This window comes from Schistocerca americana, chromosome 8 (genome assembly GCF_021461395.2).
Source record: "Schistocerca americana isolate TAMUIC-IGC-003095 chromosome 8, iqSchAmer2.1, whole genome shotgun sequence".
Taxonomy (NCBI): domain Eukaryota; kingdom Metazoa; phylum Arthropoda; class Insecta; order Orthoptera; family Acrididae; genus Schistocerca; species Schistocerca americana.
The window spans coordinates 397,197,499-397,220,854 of NC_060126.1; the positions used below are offsets into that span (position 1 = coordinate 397,197,499).

General features: G+C 36.8%; 1 protein-coding gene across 1 annotated transcript; it reads left to right on the top strand.

Annotated features, from left to right (window-relative positions):
* Positions 1-14,331: 14,331 nt before the first annotated feature.
* On the top strand, positions 14,332-20,921 carry LOC124545206 (vacuolar protein sorting-associated protein 29). The gene is made up of 4 exons (XM_047124072.1): positions 14,332-14,591; positions 14,668-14,859; positions 15,571-15,806; positions 20,423-20,921. The coding sequence occupies exons 1-4, from the start codon at positions 14,589-14,591 to the stop codon at positions 20,538-20,540; spliced, it is 549 nt and encodes a 182-aa protein (XP_046980028.1). The 5' UTR covers positions 14,332-14,588; the 3' UTR covers positions 20,541-20,921.
* Positions 20,922-23,356: the final 2,435 nt, after the last annotated feature.

Consider the following 23,356-nt stretch of genomic DNA (forward strand, 5'->3'; position numbering starts at 1 on the left):
CTGCATATAGGCTTTGACCCAGTCTGTTTTCGAGAAATATCTCCCACCAGCGAGTTTGGCGATAATTCATCCAGACATGGTATCGGGTATAAACCAATGTCTCTGCATTTACTGACATACTGGAGCCACCGCATTCTCGCAATTTTCCGGACGGATTCTCAATGACTACCAGTGGCGTCGCCCACTGACTAGATGCAATCGGTTCAGTGACATCCAGTTGCGCTAGTGCATCAAGTCGTTCCTCATAACCTGTCCACAGAGAGCTAGCGGGACAATAAGCGCTCTGCAAAAGCAAGGAAGAGTGGAAGGTTTGAGGGGGGTTGTGGGCCGTGAACCACGTTGCACGACCAATCCTGGTTAGAAGATATCAGTAAATTCTGATACCTGTAAGTCTTGCAATCGTTCTTCATCTGACACCAATTAACAGTATTTGTGATTGTAAAACCAAATAATGTGAATGTGTGCAGGCCAAGGCCAAACAGATTTTCTACTGAGTTGCTATCTACTACCAAAGAAGTGGTAGTGGCTTGTGTAAAATTTTAACAAGGGTAGTAATCATAACTAAATTGAATATATTAATTTCATTTATATAAATTGACCTGGTTAAATAGATTTAAATTTTATAGTTAATCGTTTAAAAATGAAAAAATAAAAATTATGGAAGTAGCAGGAATTGCACCAGAACCGCTGAACTGTGAATTTGTAGATTTAATCAGATTTTTGTCACAGGAATCATCAAAGATTGACGCAACAAAGCTAGTCGCAGGTTCGATTTCGCCCCATTGACATTCAAAGAAAGAAACGCAGAAGCCTGCATACTATAACAACAAGAAACAAGATACAATGCTGGGTCCATAGACGAGTCAGAGGGTGGGGACCTTGCACCCCCGCTTCTGGAATCTGTATGTTTCTCCTTTTCACGAGCTACAGCACACCTAGGTTGAGCGCGATGTTTATGACGACTACGGGGCAATACACCATCGCCATTTGGGTACGGAGACGATTCTTGAACTCTAACTAAACTAGGTGGGCCGGCCGGAGTGGCCCAGCGGTTTTAGGCTCTACAGTCTGGAACCGCGCGACCGCTGCGGTAGCAGATTCGAATCCTGCCTCGGGCATGGATGTGTGTGATGTCCTTAGGTTAGTTAGGTTTAAGTAGTTCTAAGTTCTAGGGGACTGATGACCTCAGAAGTTAAGTCCCATAGTGCTCATAGCCATTGGACCCAAACTAGGTGGCAAACAAGATGCCACAGAGGCCTACTCCGCAGGATGGGGTAGTTCAGATCGACACACAAAAGAAGGGTCAAGCTTCACAACATCGCCGGCCGGGGTGGCCGAGCGGTTCTAGGCACTTCAGTCTGGAACCACGCGACCGCTACAGTCGCAGGTTCGAATCCTGCCTTGGGCATGGATGTGTGTGATGTCCTTAGGTTAGTTAGGTTTAAGTAGTTCTAAGTTCTAGGGGACTGATGACCTCAGAAGTTAAGTCCCATAGTGCTCAGAGCCATTTGAACCATCGCAACATCTGGGCCGATGGATAGAATTTCATGGCCACCAGTCGCCTCCACTGGAGTAACAACGTTCTGACGTGATCTGAACATGATGTGTGACATCGAGCGAATTTTAGGGGTGTCTCAATTTGCTGCTGTTGAATCACTGCAACATAAGAAGGCTCAACGTCTTCCCCACCCTTGGGTGGTTCCAGAGGAGTTACCTCAACCACCCGACGATTATTAGGAGGAACATTAGAGACCTCAACAGTTGTTTTCGCACCATCGACCCCATGAGGAATGACGGACTTAGCCATCTACCGATAAAGTTACTTCAGGGAGTGATGGGTGAGAAGACGTATCTAACTCCTCGCCGTCCTGCATACGAAGGCTCTTATGTTGCACTGCGGACACTGCCAGCTTGGCAACACCAATTTCAGGACCGTCCTGCTAGGGTAAAGGTGGAACGTCGGGAACAGTAAGTTGAGTGTCCCTTCGTTGTTTCATTGCACCCGAGAAGACTTGGTACAAATCTCCTGAGCAGCAGGAACGAGATCAGCTAACGTCAGTTTTCGACACTGTTAAAATGAGGACTTCAACACAAATTCCCACATTTATTGCTTCCAAACTACAAAAGGTAGAAATGCAAATCCAACGTTCCTGGAAAGAGAAAAGTTCAAATTTTAATGCATTCAATGTGATTACCTTGTGTTACATGACAAATATCAAAACGGTGGCTCATTTCTGCCACATACGAAGCAGCTGGTCCCTCGTTATCGAATTCACAGCTTCAGCAATGCTGTGTCACAGATTCTCAAGAGTGTCAGGCAAAGGGGGATAAAAAAGCGATCTTTCACACAACCCATAAATAAAAGCTGCAAGTAGTGAGGTCTGGAGACCTGTGAGGAGCACAAGATAAACTTCATCGCTGGTTGCCTCCCAGGTCTCCAGACCACACATCTTGTCACTTTTGTCTGTGAGGTTACGTAGAAGACCGCTTTTTTATCCCCCTTACACCTGACACTCATGAAAGTCTGTGGCATCACATTGTTCAAAAAAATGGCTCTGAGCACTATGGGACTCAACTGCTGAGGTCATCAGTCCCCTAGAACTTAGAACTAGTTAAACCTAACTAACCTAAGGACATCACACACACCCATGCCCGAGGCAGGATTCGAACCTGCGACCGTAGTGGTCTTGCGGTTCCAGACTGCAGCACCTTTAACCGCACGGCCACTTGCATCACATTGTTGAAGCTGTGAATTCTATAGACCAGCAGCATCGTATGTGGCAGGAAATGTACCATCTTTTTGATATTTGTTGAGTAACATATGGCATTCACGTTGAACGCATAAAAATTTAAACTTCCTTCTTTCCAGGAAAGTTGGAATTACGTTACTATCCTTTGTAATTTGGACACAATAAATGTTTGAAATCTGTTCCTTCCTTTTGAATAGCCTCATATAACAAGCTCACTCTCGTCCACACTCCCACACGTGTTTTATTGAGTTTGTTTTTGAGATCACTTACAGAGCATTTCTATCAGATATAAATTTGTCTCTAGTTAAGGGTTTTGTAAACAAATGTGCCAACTGTTTATCAGAACAAACATAACAAATTTCAGTCTCACTGCCCTCAGACTATTTAATGTCTATGTGTTTGGTACATTTGTGATGCTCTGCATTTTTAATCAGGCGAATAGCACTTTGATTGTCGACACATAGCTGAGCTTGGAAGCGATCAGTTTTCCCCTCAGAATTGTGCTACACACAAAGGACCCCACCTAATCTACTTGCCTTGCAATTTTGTGGTAATGTTTCCAAATTTCAAGTTTTGTTGCTTTCGAAAGATATCATTTCCTCTCCCATTGTTTGCTTCCATTTTGATGACACATGTGATATCACTGCCTCTTCAATAGTTCGATGTTTAGAGGTAACGGTAGAACAAGCTATGTCTTGGTTCCATAAACGAGTACATGCTCGCAGATTAAATCGATCTCTCAAAGTCATCCTTTCATTTTCTTTCGCTTGCACAAGTATCAGTCTCTTTAGATTCCTATTGAACATCTTCAGCAGCATGGTCCGCCAGTTCAAATGCAACCTATCTCTCTTCCATACCTGGGCCACAGGTTTCTTCTTCATTGACAGAGACATTGCAGGAGATTACAATTTTCTTTGACTCAGAATTGTAGAGACGATATCCATCGTAGCCAACCATTATCAATTTTTTCGATTTACTATTCCATTTTGATCTAAACTGATTATTAATGTTAAAAATGTGCTGCTGATACAAAGTTCCAAACATGTATTAAAGATGGAGGTTTTCCAAACCATTTTTCATATGAAGCAACATTATTGTTTGCTTTACGTGGTCGTTGATTTAAGATATACGCAGCACAACTTACTACCTCTGCTCACAGTTCTTGTGGTAAGCTTGTGCCCAATAATACAGTTTGTGCATACTCAACAATGGACATGTTTTCTTGATAAATTTGGCCATTCTGCTGTGGTGTATAGTGACTTGCATTCTTGTGAGTTATCTCATTTTTCCTGACATACTCTTCAGACTGTTTATTTACGATTGAAGTCTCCCTATCAATTTTTAAAACTCTGATTTTGTTTCCACTTTGTCTTTCAGTCAGTCACTGAAATTCCAAAAACACAGGGGAAATATCATGTTTATTTTTAAGAAAATAAACAAATCTGTTTGAAGTGTAGGTGTCTTTGAAAATCATTTACCAATGCAAACCTATGAGAGTGATTATGCACTTTGGCTACAAAACCGTATGTCAATCTGGTGATTCAACCTGTTGCACTGCCATTCATGAACAGCGTTCCAGGGGGTGTTCCCCAACAGGATAATCCTTTCTCACATACCACTGTTGTAACTCAACATGCTCTCCAGAGTGTCAACATGTTGCTTTGCCTGCTTGATCACCACATCTATCTACAAACTAGCACATGGGGGACATCATGAGATGACAATTCCAGTGTCATCCACAGACAGCAATAACTGTCCCTGTATTGACCGAAAAAGTGCAACAAACATGGAATCCCATCCAACAAACTGACATCTGGCACCTATACAACACACTTCATCCAAGCCTGAATGCTTGCATTCAAAAGTCTGGCAGTTACACCAGTTATTATTGTACTAGCATTTTACATTTGCAGTGGCTTACCTTGCACTTACATTAATTGTGGTCTTGCAATGTTAATGACTTACATGTTACCTTGGCAAATGTATTCCCGAAATTATATTATTCTACATCATCCGCTATTTGGTATTGCGATTTTTTTCCATCAGTGTATGATAAGAGAGCTTGACTTTGTATGTTTGTTGACTTTTATTACATTTATCTTGCTATAATCGATGATCGATTTATTAAAGCTAAGTCAGGTGTTCTTTGGATCATACTACAATCAATTGATATTTGATAGCAACATAAGGATTAAATTGATGCACTGGTGAACAAATAGACACTTATCCAGTGGTGTAATTTTCAAGAAAACCCATTTTTGTAAGCTATGCATGAAACATTTAAAGCACATTTTTGTAAGCTATGCATGAAACATTTGCTTTATTTATGTATTCCTAAATAAACAGAACGTATTTAAATAAACCAAAAAACTTATATAAAGCATGCAAAGAGGTGTTTTCTTTTAAACTGCTGCAATTTAAATATATATTTATTTAACTTTCAGTTCTTCTAGTGCTCGAGCTTAGACAGTGATTTCAACTGACATTCGTAATGGTGACAGTTGAGCATAACATAAAACATTTGCCTTTAAAGTTGAGATAGTGACTCAAGACTAGCTATTGGGTTGTTTATTTGTCCCTTGCTCATGATCAGCACACAAGTTATATATTTGCAATAACCAGCAGGCAGAGCCTTACAAGAGCATTAGCTCAGTTGATGAGGTTGGTGGAAGGAACAGCTCAGAAACGTTTCATTCATAATTGTCTAATCACTTTTAGTGGATTCATGACAGACAACTGGTTTCGCCTCTAACTCGTCGACATCAGAACTAAAAATAATTTTTCTCTTTATCTTGCATTATCTAATATAATCAGAACTTTTATAGTTGTTAGTAAAGCTGAATCTTTGCCTTTTCAGGATTTTAAGTTCAGATGATCCATTAGAGTCAAAACATACTGTGATTGAGATATTTGTGATGAAAAACATATTTTCAAATTATACTGTATGCCCCAGTTTATCAAAGTCAAATTTCATGTAGGATTAATTAGTCATAGTTAATCAGTAATATCATACATATTTGTACAATAGGGAAATGAAGGGTTAATTGCAGTAGAAAGAAATGCAAATGAAAGGCTTTAGTTTATCTGTAGATACTGAGAAACAATGGTTAGAGTAAGAAAGATATTGGTAAAAATGTTTTAATACAACTAATAACTAAATAACATTAAAGTCTGTGGTTTTTATGTTAATTGTTTTGGCAGGTAACCTTAAGTGTAAACAAATAAATAGTGAATTTTTACAAGATTTTTTTTTAATTTAAGGCAAAGAATGACAAAAAATTGGAAGCTATAAAATTGCAAACATTCAAAAGATATTCCTCATTCTCCTTGCAAACCTGGTAATCAAATTACAGCCTTTTGAAGGAAAGCTTGGAGTGTTCTTCTGATCTGTATACACCACATCTGCAGAACCAGAGAAGACAATATTAGTCAAATAACAACCAGTATAATGTTATCTAAAAGGTCTTTTCCCCAGAAACAAAATATTATATCTGATCCTATTAATCAATGGATAAAATCTGCTGTTGATGTTAGTCAAATCGGTTTGCAATGAGATGCATTTTGTGACGTTCTTTTAAGTGTTTTATATGAATCTTTCACATTAACTTTATATTTTTATCATGAAAGCAATTGTCATACAACTTGGCAAGGTGCTGCACTTGTACTATGTTCAGTTAAAAAAACTGAATGTCTGATAAAAGCATTTGATTCACTTCACTTACATTCAGTTACGTTCAATCTGTCTCAACAACTAAAATTTTCTAATAGGTTTCTCCTTGTTTTGCAATAATTGAGTTGACTGCAGAACATTTATTTATGTGATAAACCAAGGAAAGTACAAATACTGCTGAAAGAAATCAAAAAGTTATATATTATTTTCCATGCAAACTGTTATACAGAGTACTGTTTTCACTTTTCTATAACCCGCAAATGAAAAGCCAGAGGAACATAAAATATGTAATTCATCCACAGAATGAACGCATTATTAAGATTTCATGGACCTGCTTCATATAAGCAAACCACGTTGGCCACAAAATGTGTGAAAAGTTTCAGCAGTGAACGAAACAAAAGAGAATAGGAACTTTAGAAACACTGCATTTTCTCTGTCAAGTGGCGCCGGGTAGAGAGGTAATGTCTGTCTCAGTTCGACGAAAAAGTCGTTTTACTTTATATAATGTGTGTTAAGTGTAGTGAGAACGGGATTCTGTGTGACTGTTGCGATAAATGGTGTCATTTGCGTTGCGCTGAAGTGTCGGAAAATAAATCTTTCAGATGAAAATACTGAGTGGAAGCATCGTATTTGTGCAGATATAAAAGGTAAACAGGCATGTCCGAATAACATGTTGGATGAAAATGCATGTAGACTTGCTTCACATCAAGGTGACCTGGAAGAAATGAACTTTGTGAAAGTTATTTCAGTTTTACAAGAGGATATTAAAGCTCTCCAGTTAGAGAAGGCGAAACTAAAGGAAAAGGTTAGTGCTACTGATGGCAATATCAATCATAACAAATGAACTCTTAACAGTGAAATAGCTGTTCAAACATGCAACGATGTTAAGCCTTGGAAATATGTCTTGAGGAAAAGGACATTCACAAAGAAGATCAAAGACTATGAAAGCAACTTTTCCCCTTTAAGAAATCAATTTGAAGCTTTAACTAAATCTGAAATCTATGAATAGATTTGACGCCTTAAGTAAATCTGGAAACAATGAATCAAAAGTGCCAAATGACAATGGAAACAACTGAAAAACAAACAAAAAGGAAGAATCCAGTTCTCTGAATTTAAAAAGTCGTGTGTCAAAGTCTGTAAGCAAACACATAATAAGGATTCTTTCAGACGGCCACAGTCATGGTCTGTCGAATATATTAAGTTCAGTGTTGAATGACTCAACCAAGTTTGAAGTGGAGGGGTTGACGAAACCTGGAGGCTCATTGAGTAATGTCAGTAAAACTGACTTCCCCAAATGGTCTAGTAAAGATTTTGTTTTTGTAATTGGAGGATCAAACGATGTTAGCAAAAATCAAGCATCTGATGTAACCTCTGCCCTCAAGAGAACACTAGCTAGACTCACACATACAAACAGCATCATAGTGAACATACCACATCGCCATGACTTGACTGAGGCTTCATGTGTAAACAAAGAAGTATCAAAAACTAATATCAGATACAACCAAATCTGTGGTCATTTTAATAGTGTGACAGTAATAAATGTAATGTTCTTACAAGTTGTGGTCTAGGCCTAACAAACTTCAAGCACCACTATTAACCACAGAGTTAGATTATGAGAAGCCTGTGCTACAATCAAAAGAAGACAGTAATCATCTGACCTTCTTTCAAATAAACATACAGTCAGTGAGAAATAAACTAAAAAAACTTGAACTAGTTTTAGAAGACTTGCATTGTGATGTTCTGTGCCTAAATGAGCGCTGGCTTAAAGAACATGAATCCAAGATGTATACTCCTGTTGGTTTTCAATTTTTAACTGGCTATATTAGATAAGTTATGGAACATGGAGGAGTGTCAGTACTAATAAAAAGTGATCTAAAACACATAGTTAAGATTATAGATCTCAGGATTTAGTGCATGAAGGAGAAATTGAAATTGCTGCAGTTCACTTCCCCAAAAGCAACATTGTTGTAGTATCTGTGAAAACTGGTGCCAAAGCTATTGTTCAGCATGCAGATAATCTCCTAATGTACTTACTCAGACATAAGTATCATAAAATTTTAATGTTTGGTGAGATTAATATACATGTGATGGTGCAAAATTCTAAAAGTATAGTACTGCTAGATACCATCAACTCATAAAGTTACAACTGCCTTAATTATAAGCCTATCAGGCAGAATATCTGTCTAGATAGTATTACATCAAACATTGGCAAAGATGATGTAATCTTAAATGTTGTTCAACCAATGCTCTCTGACTGTGATGGAATTTTCCTAAAATTAATGGGGTAAAAAAAAATCTTGCTCAGCCAATAGAACCCCAGACAGTGAGGTAGATAAATCCATCAAATGTAACAAATCTCACATAAAGACTTTTGACCATTAATTGGGGTACTACTGTCATGGAGAATAAGTCTTTAAGTGATACTTTTGATTATTTCTTAGATACCAATACCACTGTCTTTAATGAATACTGGCCCCTCATCATTAAACACGATAGACTAAATGCAAGGAGAAAACAGAAAAGTAATATAACTGACTGGTATACACTTTACTTAAATAACATAAGAATTCTGTTAAGAATTTACTATGACAATTCTTGCTCAAATAATGAGTATAGACATTCATATGCCAAATTAAAAAAGCTGTACAGAAAAGATATCATTTCTACAAAGAGAAAAACAAATGAAAACTATATTTCTCATGCCAGTAACATATGTAAATCAGATGAACTAAATAATAGTTTCATAAGTTCTGGGGAGTTAGTTATAACAGATGAAAGAAATTTAGCGGATAATGAAGACACGCTTCCCAATTTGTGGGAAACAAAGTCACCATAAAAATTTGGATAGAGAGCTACTTATCCTAAGGATATACTGAATGTAGTACCCATAATATCCAAATTATTGAAACATTAATGAAAGACCAATTAAATGATTTTTTGAGTCTTACAACCTCATAAATGGGGCCCAGTATGGATTCTGAAGTGGGCTACCAACAATAAAGACAGTTCAGGAAGTTGTATTACCAATATTACAGGGTTCTGAAAATAGGGAACACACCTATGCAACATGTGTACATTTGACCTACATATTTTGCACTGTCCCACATAGCATTTAATTAAAAAACTTGAAAAATATTGAGTAATTGGTGTAGCACTACTATTATTAAAAATGTAGTTGACAAACAGAAAGCAAATGCTAGTTTTAAATTCGAATAACAAATCTGACCTCCTCAACGTGAATATGGAGTTCCACAAGGATCTGTACTGGGACCTTTCTTATTTATTGTGTATGTGAATGACCTGCCCAACTTATTACCATATAAATCTGTAATGTATGCCAACATCACAACTTTTATCACATCACATAGCGACATGAATGTTGTCAAACAAATGAACAACTCAATGATGGAAGAGGCATCTCAGTGGTTCCATGAAAATAGAGTGTCATTAAATAAATACAAAACTGGACACATCCTCTTTTCCATTAGCAAGAGTTTTATATCTCAGGATGCTTAAGGATTGTGTCACTAAGGAGTGCATGCTTATGGCATACTATGTCTTTTTGCATACACATTTTCATTATGAAATAATTCTTTGGGGGAACTCTGTTGGGGCAAAGGATGTTTTCCTCTGGCAGAAGAAAACCATTAGATGTATTTTTGGTTTGGGCAAATTAACTTCTTGCAGACAGTTCTTTATTGGGCACAAAATACTACTATACATACTCAAAGCACTTATGCAAGCCAAACAGTATGCCCACATGTAGGAAAGTAGGTCAGATGTGCACTCATATGAAACCAGAAACAGGAACATATTAGACATTCCTTGGATGCGTTTGAGTAAAGTCCAAAATAATTTTGTACATGCCTGCAAAAGATTTGTAATACTATATCACGTGGCAAAAGGGAATTACATGAAAATAAATTTAAAATTGTGGTAGGGACATGGCTGAAAGAGAAATCATTCTGTAGTACAAGTGAATTCACATAATGAAAAAATATGAGCTCACTGTGTAATGAAAAATATGATGCTCTTATGTATAACGAAAAATGATGCTCTTTTATTACAAATGTGATTGTGAACCAACAGAATTTTAACTTATGACATACAACAAAATTTTTTCTGTGGACCTTGTGTAACAAAACTAATTATGGATGAGTGCAAGATATGCAATATTAATGTAATATATATATATATATATATATATATATATATATATATATATATGTCTGCATATGTGCGGATTGATATGTGAGTGTGTGTGTGTGTGTGTGTGTGTGTGTGTGTGTGTGTGTGTGTGTGTGTGTGTGTGTGCAAGTGTATACCTGTCCTTTTTTCCCCCCTAAGGTAAGTCTTCCCACTCCTGGGATTGCAATGACTCCTTACCCTCTCCCTTAAAACCCACATCCTTTCGTCTTTCCCTCTCCTTCCCTCTTTCCTAATGAAAAGGGGCCTCAGTATGCAGGTATAAAATTAGCTAATGCACTGCCTAGAGCAGTCATGGCTCTTCCTACAATTAAACTGAAACATCAGCTTAAGAAATTTTTAGTAAAACACCCTTTCTACACATTAGAAGAGTACCATACTTATATGAAGAACAACAAATGCTTTGTGAAATTATGTGAATAGAAACAAGTAAACACCTTATTGTAATTTTGTTGTAAATTAATGACGTATTCAGAAGAATGTGTCTTGTGTATTGTACAAATAACTTTAATCATTACTGTTTCTTTGTGCATGTGCAGTGTACCATTCGATGTTGAATATAGCAACCATGGGTTGCGAAAGCTTGAAATTTGTGTGTGTTTTTTGTCTCTGTCAACATACCGACGCTTCCGATTGGTAAGTTACAGCATCTTTGTTTTTAGATATATTTTTCCCACGTGGAATATTTCCCTCTATTATATATATATATATATATATATATATATATATATATATATATATATATGTGTGTGTGTGTGTGTGTGTGTGTGTGTGTGTGTGTGTGTGTGTGTGTGTGTGTGTATGTGTGTGTCTAACAAATTTCTGCAGGAAATAATTATGGACAGCAATTTTCAGTTTCGAACTATCTTTTATTGTTTTCATGTATTTATTATTAAGCCAGCTTCCCATTTGCATTAGTCCACTTTATTTTAGTGCTATGTTGGCTTATTGAACATATATATACTGTTTTCTTGTTATGGCACAAGAATGAATATATGGTATGTAGGCACTAGATTGTTATAGCCTAAGTGTTTCCTACTGAAATTGTAATATATATATATATATATATATATATATATATATATATATATATATATATATATATATATGTGTGTGTGTGTGTGTGTGTGTGTGTGTGTGTGTGTGTGTGTGAATGTGTGTGTGTAGCAGTGATTAGGATATTAATTTTTTGAAATGAGGGCTTGCACAAATTTGAGGTGTTGCAGTTTCCATACCTCTTAAAGTAAATCTTGGGATAGAAAACAGGTTCTGTGGCAGAAACATTCCTCCAGAATGTTACACTGTATTTCAAAAGTGTCTGCATGGGCTAAGAACATATTTTCACCATCCCTACTGATACACATCCAGAAAGATTTTTTATGCCTTGTGCGTAATGCTTATATATTCTTCATTTTGAGTCTATCACAGATCCTCTTCAATCCTCACATGTAGTAATTTTGTTAGCACTTAAATTCTCGAGAAGTGGTGTAAGAAATTCTATAGTTGAGATTAAGTTGTATTTATTTAGTACCATAACCGACTGCCTCGTAATTGTTTTTCTCGTTTATTACTAATCTATTTACAGAAAACCAATCTTTAATGCATGAGACACAGTTTTAATGTAATGTTGCTACTCTTCTCTTGTCCTCTGATTCATTAACACATTATAATATTTGGAGCAAATTTAATGTACTTGTGGTACTGATTCGTTGTTTTTAATTCATGTACAAAAATAATAACAGAATTGATGGTGGAACTGAACCTTGTGGTACATTGTACTCAAAAGTCTGCTTTTCCAACAAACAGGGCTTTGAGTTTTCTCTCTTCTGGAAGTACTAACTCAGCTACCTGGACTCTATGTTGTACGAGTAAGTATGGCTTTTATCAAATGACAGGTCTATCTGCTAACACCTATACAAGTAATGTGTTGCAACTAATGATACTAAATACCTTCTATGTGTACAGATATATTGCTGAAATATGCCATTTGTTATCTAATTCATTTAAAGATTCATTACTAAATGGAAACAGGATAGACACAATTATTTGAAGAAGTAGTATTTTTTGTAAGAAAGTTGATTCCGACTTTATAGTAGACAATTCTATTTATTTCAGTAAATCCAAGCAGCAGTGATTTCAGTATTTTCAATTTTTTTCTGTAGGGGTTTTAAGCCTCAATTCACAATGGCTATCACTTCACATCCAATGGTGTCAAAATGTTCTGCAATGCATTTCTAATGGTGGCATCCACATTGACCATCCTGTCATGTCTTGGTACTATCAAGTTTTCTCTTGAGGAAAGTTTTGACAGGTGACATCATCCATCCGTTGCTGATATTGTGACACAGAAACTCATTTCCTCCCAGTCAACTGCCATGTGCAGACCTCCATATTTCGTTTCGTCTTGGATTTCGTGGCTGATCAGTTATTTGTTGTCCGTTATTTACTATAAATTGTTTTGTTTTGTAATTTCTTTTGTTAAAATTTATAGTAAATGACAGCAGATTAATTGACACAGTGAGATTACATTTATAATGTAGATTTTTATAGATACCAGTACCATATTTAATATTTTACAATGTAATGGTTTGCAACATTACTGTAAATTGAAGTGAAAAAAGTACTGTGGGTAAATCAGATTGATTAGTGGGTGGAATTTATTTGTATGTTGTCAGGCATTTGTTGTGTTACATAAAAAAATGAATTGAAACTTTCAGACATAGCAAGCTGTTTAAGTATGTATTTCTGCCAAGCCTGTTTATTGTAGCCCTCTGAATTGTGTGTGAAAAGTCTTGCGAACATCAGTGGTCAATATTGATGTGGTTTCACCATCTAACTCAAGCTTGTAACACTGTTCATTTTCGTAATTCTTGACGTAATTTGTTGTAGCAAATTAAAAAAAACTGATGTTTCGACTTTCCAAAATCTAAAATGCAGATTTCTCTTCCTCAGGCTTGTTGCTTAGTGTGTGAAATGCCCCTTTTTTACCATGTAATGTCATTTTTTTTCCGACCACCGCCCTATTTTGCGTTTTTTATTTATTTCTCCCTTCTCTAATACACAAGGTATCCCTGTCAGCTGAAAATCATTTGACTCGAATAATGTCATTTTCGTAGAAATTTGGACTCCAGCATGCATTGGCAAGCTACCCCGTTGTCAATGTGCACTTCGCACGTAAAAACACTTGAAAATCATCTTGCGAAGATCGCAATTCCCGCAAAAAGAACAGTTGAAGACAGCAATGCGAGTTGAATTAACTTGACGTGCCGGACAATCACTACGTTGACATGAGACATGTCTTCCGGAAGGTGTAAACCGAATTCGGAAACGGTTTTTTGCTATCGCCTTTACATGTTAAGGCCTGAGGCAGATTTGCTAGCCCAGTTAAATATGGCCCCTGGAAAACAACTGTTACAGTTTATCGTTTAGTCAGCACAGTCGCTGTACGCCTTCAATTGGATGAGGTGTAAACACATCAAAACCGAATGCGTTTACAGGAGAGTGAACATCAATTGCGGAACTGGAATACAGGCAACCAGAAGCGGATTTCCAGAATCGATTATGAAGTGTTTAAAAGACCACCCAAAAGCGGTATCGGGAAATCGGTTTCCGGAATCCGGGTTGTGTGTGAGTACACTTTGTCGTGACAACCCAATTGTGGAGTGGCAGCGAACAACAGCTGTCATATGCCACGCTTCTTTCAGTTTAAGTGTTGAGGAGATCACGCCTTGAAGCTGAGATATAGAAATTTATATCCTTCGCTTTTTGCCACTGGGGAATTACGAAACAAGAGAATCCTTGTCTTTCAATATCTATGGAGGCAAAGATTATACAAGCCATCTGTGGCGGTAGAAATTACTGATTACTTGTCAAGGGGCGTAATATGGAAGTGGAAATATTTTGCTTGTAGTGTGTTGTGTGTATTAATGCTATCACGATCATTCCCGGTTACATAATCAACAATGGTTAGTAGTTGAGTGCAAATATATTACACTGTGAGTGATAGTAGCTTTGACCTAACTGCATTATTTATGTTTACAGCTTGTGCTTGTTCTCGGAGATTTGCACATTCCTCACAGATGTAGCAGCCTGCCATCAAAGTTTAAAAAACTTCTGGTACCTGGCCGAATACAGCATATACTTTGCACAGGAAACTTGTGCACGAAGGAATCATATGACTACTTAAAAACCCTCGCAAGTGATGTGCATGTTGTCAGAGGGGATTTTGATGAGGTATATTTATGCCGAAGTGTGTGTGCACTCACATTTTGTTTTGGCGAATGCCGTTGTGCGTTCTGGAACTGTGAAGAACTTACGTGGATCAGTATCACCATGCTAAATGCTAGGAACCTCTTTGCTGTTTAATTTTTTTTCCTTTATTCATTTAATACAGTTATGAATAATCTCTGCTACATTGTTCACCAACTGTCATTATTTGTCACTTCGTTTTATTACCAGTACTATATTATTCATTGGGTATGGTTGAACAGATTGTGTCGGCCTTAAAATCATCAAACACCATTATTTAGTAATGTCACTAATAAGTTAATAGCTCTGTTTGGCCATACAGTGTAACTGCTTCACACAACCATTATGCTGCATTAGTGTTAAAGTATTCACTGTCTTTTCACTGAACTATTTCAGCAGTACAGTCTGTATACTCAAGGCTACTGGTCTAAAGCTGTTGGTGGTTTGCAATGTCAGCTTTGGTGTCAATTTTTCAACTTGTGGCAGCTGAAGACGTATTGAGTTTCAGTAAATTTAGCTTGATGTAGATAGGTCTGCAGTTGTTTGATTTCTAATTTGATGGTACATTTAAAGTAATAGGAAATTGAATGTAATAAGAGCAATAAAAATTACAGAAGGCATTGTCAGCTTTGAAATGGTAAAAATTAATGGAGGTATTTTGAAACTTTTAACAACTTGGTAATGTATTTATTTCAGAATTTGAACTACCCAGAGCAAAAGGTTGTCACAGTTGGCCAGTTCCGTATTGGATTGTCCCATGGCCACCAAGTTGTACCATGGGGAGATCCAGAATCCTTAGCACTAATACAACGACAGTTAGATGTGGACATTCTTATATCGGGGCATACTCATAAGTTCGAAGCATATGAACATGAAAACAAGTTTTATATTAATCCAGGTTCTGCAACAGGAGCTTATAACCCTCTTGACACGTAAGTACTTGAGTGCTTCTAGACAGGTAGTATATGAGGTAAAAGGTTTTGTTAGTTGGTATTACACACAACTGCTTATATATTGGAATTTATGTACTGCAGTGTTAGATTTTATATGAATATTGTAGCCAGGAATTAGGAATTACAGAATAAAAAGATATATGGATTTAATTAGGAATTGCAGAATAAAAAGATATATGAATTTGGGGTCGACAGAAGCGTCCGATCCAACGCGTCGGCTTTGACCCGTGACGTAAGGGTGTTGTCGTGTGTGACGTCATGATGGCGCGGAGTTTGGTTTGAGTGTGGCTGTCTCCAGTTCCGTTTTATCTTATTTTATTTATCTTTCTGATCTGTTCGTTCTATCCCGTGAGATTTTTTTTTTTTTTTAAAGACAAAAAACACTAATCAGCTACTGAAGCATCTTTATCTTCTATGGGTTGCAGGGGTTACGACCCCTGGGGAGGTGGGTGGGTATTCATGCATGGCTGTCTTCACTTACCGGTTGTAGCTACGCAAGGCATCTAAATTTGTTTATATTTAGTTTGCCCCCCACCCAAAACACCCCATTTCCTGCGCTTGTCCCATTAGTGTCATTGGGCTTCTTGTGGAAAGTGTTTGTTTTTGTTTCCGCCATATTTGTGACGTCATGGGTCAAAGCAGACGGGTGGGATCGGACGCTTCCGTATTTCCTGGATTTGTATTAAAGTGGGGTGTTGCCTCCCTTTAGATGTAATGAATAAATTTGCCTGTTTTTTTGTAGCATCATAAAATGAGAAAATTGTGTAACTACAGTAATAGAAAATCATTGTTGGAGTACACTATTTTGCCTCAATGGTTCAGGCATTGAGCTGTCAATTGGTGCATAAACAATAAGCAAAGGTGTGCTTTTATTAATAGATGCACAACAAAATTGGTTAGCAATTTAATTTTTTTGAATTAGTGTGCAGTTTGGCTTTTTTGGACTATTGTGTGATACAGGACCCCTCTGAAAGCTTGGTTTACGTGACATTGATGTGTTAGAACTGCTTTAGATTGGGCTCATTTTTGTTGTGTGCTAGTACCATTGAGGAGGTGTTTTTTTTTGGGGGGGGGGGAGGCGGAGGCAGCTAAATCTGTTATAGGGAGGGAGAAGAGGAGCTCTTCCAACTTGCAATGTCATTTAGATGAATATTGCTGGCAGAAGAGCGTCCCTAGGAATTTTTGTGTTTTCGTGGGCTGTTGAGTGAATTTTTCTTGTGTGTGTGTGTGTGTGTGTGTGTGTGTGTGTGTGGAGGAGGGGGGGTGGCCTACCTACTTTGCAGTGCCAAAATTTGTTGGTGGTAAGTAATTGTTTCTTTGGGTCTTTTTTTCTCTAGTTGTAATGTTTTATGTGTTTATTGTGAATTGAATGTGTTTTAATTTATGTGGGGATGTTTGACTTTTGAGGTGTTGGGGTTTTGGTTTTGTTTCTTGTGGTTGTAGGTGTTGGTTTTTTCGTATCAGTCATCATGGTTGTTGACCTATATAGGTCAAGGGAATTGATCAATTCCAATTTTCGTAGTTTTAAATGTAGGTATTGGTGTATTGGTATCATCAGCTGTGGTCAAGGGAAATGTGGGATTCCAATTTTCATAGCTTTTTGTTGTAGGTGTTGTTGTTTTGGTATCGTTAGCTGGGGTTACCTATATTGATCAAGGAAAGTGTCAGACACCTATAGAGTTTTGTGTGTTTTTTGTTGGTCATTTTTTATGTTTTGGGAATATGGTGTGTTTTTTTTACCCCCCCTGTAAAACCTCCAGTTTTCCGCAGTTGTCCTGTTAGTTTGATTGTATTTTTGGAGGAAGATGTTATTGTCTTATTTATAGATATTTTTGTGTTTGTTGTCGTGTGTGTAGTGACATCATAGGTGCCATATTGGAGACGCATACAGTAGCCACTTTCGCCATATTGATGACATCATGAGTGAAAGCAGATCGGTGGAATCAGACACTTCTGTAATCCCTCCATACTTAATGCACATTTCGTAAATTCAGCGAACCTGTATTATTTTCCACTCAGTAATTTGATGCATATTGCATACACATACTGTGCATAAACTATTTAAAAACACATGAGGGAATATCAACTGTATAACTTTTACGTGGATTTGATGCTGCCGACATTAACTGACTGTTGTGGTGACTGTTGTATTTACATGTGATATTTTTAAAAGAAAGTACAGAATATGAATGAGACAACATAATGATTTGTCACGTCAAGTGAGCAATATGAGCCATTGGTAGGCTGTATTCTTAGAAGTGCAAAGACGTATTTTCTGTTGGTTGAGTAAGCAGTGTTCTTTTTATTTGAATCAGTTGTAGGTGGTGTTACAGTATTTTGGTTACAGGATGCCATTTAGCTCTTGTGGATCATTGATTAGATCAGTTTTTTGCACTGTGGGCTGATATTTTCAAGTGTTCTGTGTGTTCCATTGCACTAGTAACAAGAATATCCCTGCCAAAAAACTATTCCCAGGGAGTTCCTGTTACTTTGTTGGTTTCCATTTTCCTAATGTTTGTGTAAGTTACACATCATATAGTGGTGGTTTCTTGAGTTTCAGGTCCCTGTCGTGTTAATGAGATTGAGTATCAGCTTTGTGCCACATTGTTTACCAATCTCGATTTATCGAGGTCATATCACTACCTAGAAAAGTGTAATTTTCTTACTTTTGCATTAAATTAGAAGTTGCATAAACAAAAATAAACCTGAGTGATGTGGTGGGACAGGAAATAAAATAAATGAGGAGAGGTGAAATTAAAGAAGAAACAGTTCAGATTGCTAATCTTAGTTACATCTATGTTCCACAAGGAATTCTATGTTTTATAGAATGCCTGCTGTTCACATAGTTACAAGTTCAGCACAAGAAAAGTGACAGTCCCTACATCTCTGTAACTATTTTAATTTTATGTATGTGGTATTTTTATAAAATTTATGTGGAAGGGAGAAGCATGTTACATGTTCTTGGGATAGAGTATGGTTAATTTATAAATAGTTTTGTTATGGCAGTAGTGCTCCTACAGTATTAGGGGTGGAACAAGTCTTCAAATGATGTCTTTGTGATGCAACTGGCCATCATCTGTATATATTTTGAAGGTAATATTAGTTAAAATACCAGTTGATGTGACTGAAGATCATGATCAAGGATATCAAAGATCATGCTCAAGGATTTATCAGCTTCTGTTGTTGGTTTGTGCCAACAAGCATTTGAATGGAGATGCTGGTTGTTTCACTTGATGCTAATGTTCTGCCATGTTCACTGTTGCACGATATTAATGTGAAGAATTGATACTCCATGTAATTGACTTTCTTTGTGCCATTTCTTGTAACATAAACATAATACTCGAAGTTTGCAGTCATTCCTCTTATTATTTTTCATCTGACTTGGCTCCACAAATACACTTTAATGGTTATTGGGGACAGCAATTTTATCACAGCCATCGCTGTGTTACAGTGGCTTTTGCACAAATGAAGCAGTTTGGAGCACCATCAAATAGTATGTTGAGTTGCTATGAACAATAGCAGTAGATGCGATTGCTCACTAGCTGTAATCAGTCTATAAGGGAGAAGAGGTAAAGTTGTAAATGATGTATGCTATGCAAGTCCATACCACACCTGGCAAATGGTGAAGTTGTGTGTGATGCCTCAAGGTGGAACAGGTTTAGTGTGAAACGCTTAAGTATTCCAGGTGAAGAAAGTTGAACCCAAAGAACATAAGCATGGAGACACACTAACGACCACTGCCTTCTTGATGTGCTTCAGGAGTAATTCTTCATGGATTATGGAGCAAGGTGGTGCAGTGGTTAGCACAATGGACTCGCATTCGGGAGGACGACGGTTCAATCCCGCGTCCGGCCATCCTGATTTAGGTTTTCCGTGATTTCCCTAAATCACTCCAGGCAAATGGCAGGATGGTTCCTTTGAAAGGGGATGGCTGACTTCCTTCCCTAATACGATGAGACCGATGACCTCGCTGTTTGGTCTCTTCCCCCAAACAATCCAATCCAATCCCCTCCATGAAAAACACGACGACCTCTTCATGGATTGGAAGAATATTTAATGGACGCAATATAAAATGTATCTTCCATTTTGTATTGCAACTATGGATCTTATAGATCTTGTTAAAAACCATCTCAAGCTTCAGAAACAAGGCTGTTTACGTCATTTAGATGTGCCCAACATCTTTCATGATCCAACACCATTCTAGTGAATGGTTATACAGGTGAATTTTCTATATTTAGGCAATGCGTTCTTAGTACATACTGCACTAGTCCCTGGTTTGCCATCTGCCTTCCCTCCACTATTTTGCACTGAAGTCTCATTAATTTGAATTTCATATTCTACATGTCATAGTTTATTTTTTATTCTTACTGTCAGTTCTCTTCCTCGACTCCTGAGTGGTTTATTTCATAACAGTGTACCACACTTTCACCTGTTTCAGGACATTGAAGGTTACAAATAAATGTATTCCCTAATGTTGAGATTCTATAGCAATTTTATTTTCATTATAAACTCAGTCATGGTACATAGTATGTGCTTAAATTTTTAATGCAGTTCCTTAATTTTATACTTTAGATATTGTGTTTTATCTGTTTCAGATCCATTATTCCTTCCTTCGTTCTTATGGACATACAGAGTTCAACAGTGGTTACGTACGTGTACCAACTTGTTGGAGATGAAGTTAAGGTAGAGAGAATTGAATACAAGAAGAGCTAGAGACAATAGTTTGTGCAAATAGAGAACTACATTCTGAGAGTAATTGTTTCTTTGGAAACAAGTTACTTGTTCGAGTCTGCGGTCGCTGCACCTATAAGGAAGACATTTTATACCTGTCAATATTCTTGTCCAGATATTAAAGCTGTATACTTCATATGAAAGTGTGTAACAAGGAGTATGGTAACAACTGATAACTCTTGTGTGTTACATGTCTATGACTGATACTTCATTCCGGATGTACACTACAAGCATTTGTCAAGGAAGACTTGGGCATTCAATTTGGAATAAGTTCTGAATCAGTTAATCTGGAAGAGGACTGTACCCATAGCATGGATTAAATTATGTAAATACAATAATAAATTCTGAACATTTGTGCATTTATTGCTGGAGTGATGACAGTGTAATGGATGTTTCAGATATTTATGCTAGAAGTTAATGACACACAGACTTGCTATCAAGAACAGATACAGTCCATAATTGTTTGAAACTCCAGTCCAGGTTAAACATACAAGTATTTATAAGTACAAAAACTAGGATCAGTCATTTTCAGTATTTATTACTGATTTTGGGTCTCTAGTTTTAACAAATGTCTTAGCTCATTTCACTGTAATTGTGGTTTAGATAACCTAAAACATATCAGATAAGTTATCATTTGTCTGTAACATGAGTTGTACTGATACTATCAGGAAAATTGGTCATTGTTTCCAAAATGGTACTTGCGAGGATAAACACAAAGGACTGATTTAAGAATTGGAGCAAATATTTCTACTGCTAGGACAAACGGTTTCTTTGGCTGCTGGGGTATAGTGGATACAGATACACACTTGGAAATTGTCGTGTGATAGGCTTTTGGGGGGTAGAGTAACTTACAACAATTGGAGCTATTTCTTGTTTCATCACTGCCACCAACACAACCACTACCACCACCACTACTTAACAAAAATCATTTAGCATTTTGAAAATCTGTTACTGGTAATACCTTGCAGCTGTTATCTCAAGAGTTTCTGTACATCAACTCTATCAATATAAAAAAGGTAAAATCTCTGAATCTATTGAGAAAAAGTCTCATACAAACTAGCCTTATAACAACACAGCTGGAGATGTATGGAGCTAAATTACAAACACACACACACACACACACACACACACACACACACACACACACAGGAATGTTTGTGGGTAGTGGGAATACATCAGCCTGTTCAATAGTTCACATGATTTTAGTTTTTTAAGTTCTTGTTATGTTTAGCTTGGACTTGAAACTTGTTCACTAACAGATATTTTACACCTTGTAGAGAATGTGCTGTTAAATTGCATTATTTTTTCCACTTCTATAACTTCTTTACACAATTTTTCATTCTACATATGAAATGCTGTCAGTGACGCAAATAGAATCTCAGATTGAGAACTTTGACCCTTTTTGTTTAATTCTGAATCTCTTTTGTCAACATGTGGTTGTTTTTTTGTTTGAAATGTAAATGTACATGACATTAAGCAGTATCAAAATATCCTTTTTACAAGTATAATCTTAATCATTGTTATTATAATAATTACAATTTTAATTATTATTATTATTATTATTATTATTATTATTATCATCTTGCTCTTGTGATGGTTTCACAAAAACTTTCATGAAGCCAGCCATGTTGTAAATGGTAACAGAGTTCAGTATCTTTCTGATTTTGCAGCTTTATAGTTGTTCTCACAGTGGGAATAAAAAGTTGTTATTGAATTGTTAGTGAAAACACAAAACAAGTTTTTCTTTACATAAAAATATAATACCTTTGATGACTTTCAGAAATAACTGCAACCTACTACCTTTTCTGATGGTTCACTTTTTATTACACAATGACCAGTTTTAGGCCACCTAGTGATGCATCATCACATAGTACTTGCTTTTAATGATTAATTGCAGCATTGTAGGGGACATACGTCTGAGGCCAGAAAGAAAAAAAAAGAAAGAAGAAAGAAAAAAGAAAAAGTGAGCACTGAACATGGTGGGGTACCAGGAGTTCCTTAGATCCTAAGGTAGTCTGGAAGTTTGTCTTATGATGTGAATTATTCTTGATACCTCACCATATCAGTCCTTACTTGTTCTATTTTTTTCTATATTACCACAGTTAATGGCACCTACAATGCTACTAACAATCATGAAAAGTGTGCGCCATCTCATGTCGATAAGACTTAAAACTGGTCACGGTATAATAAAAATTGAACCGTCAGAAAATACTACTAGTTGCAGTTTTTCTGAAAATCACTATCCATTACTGTCAGTGTTCCACGTCGATGATGGATAAGTTTTATCACATTTTACAAGAATGACCACAAATAAGGTTACTTGTCTGTGATGACTGTTAAATTGGCTGCTGTTAACTACTGCCTCATGATTATGGAACTATTTCAGATGTCTGCATTTGAAATAGCATGTATTTGGTTAAAAAAAAAATCACAAATTTTCTGCCTAAACTACAAGTAACTCAATTATCACACTTATTTGACAGAAAAGTACTTTGTTTCTGGGAGCAACATTTTTAATACTGTTCACTTGGATAGGCTGTCCCTACAGAATCAGTGGCAAAGTAGAGAATAATTCAGTGATCTAAGCAGAATGATTGTGACTTATTACAGTGATGTTACATTTGTTGGAATACCTCTGTATCTAAAGTGAATTAAGGTAAGAAGGTGGGAACAGCTTATCCAGAATTAGTATTCTGCCTAGAGAGAGAGAGAGAGAGAGAGAGAGAGAGAGAGAGGGGGGGGGGGCTAATATCAAGGACAACAGAAGATCATGCACTGAATTTTACATCTTGATGAGA

What these genes read in the sequence shown, in the direction of transcription:
- LOC124545206 (XM_047124072.1), top strand. An exon ending in TCAGAGGGGATTTTGATGAG is followed by an intron (nt 14,860 to 15,570) that starts GTATATTTATGC and finishes TATTTATTTCAG; the next exon opens with AATTTGAACTACCCAGAGCA. An exon ending in GCTTATAACCCTCTTGACAC is followed by an intron (nt 15,807 to 20,422) that starts GTAAGTACTTGA and finishes TATCTGTTTCAG; the next exon opens with ATCCATTATTCCTTCCTTCG.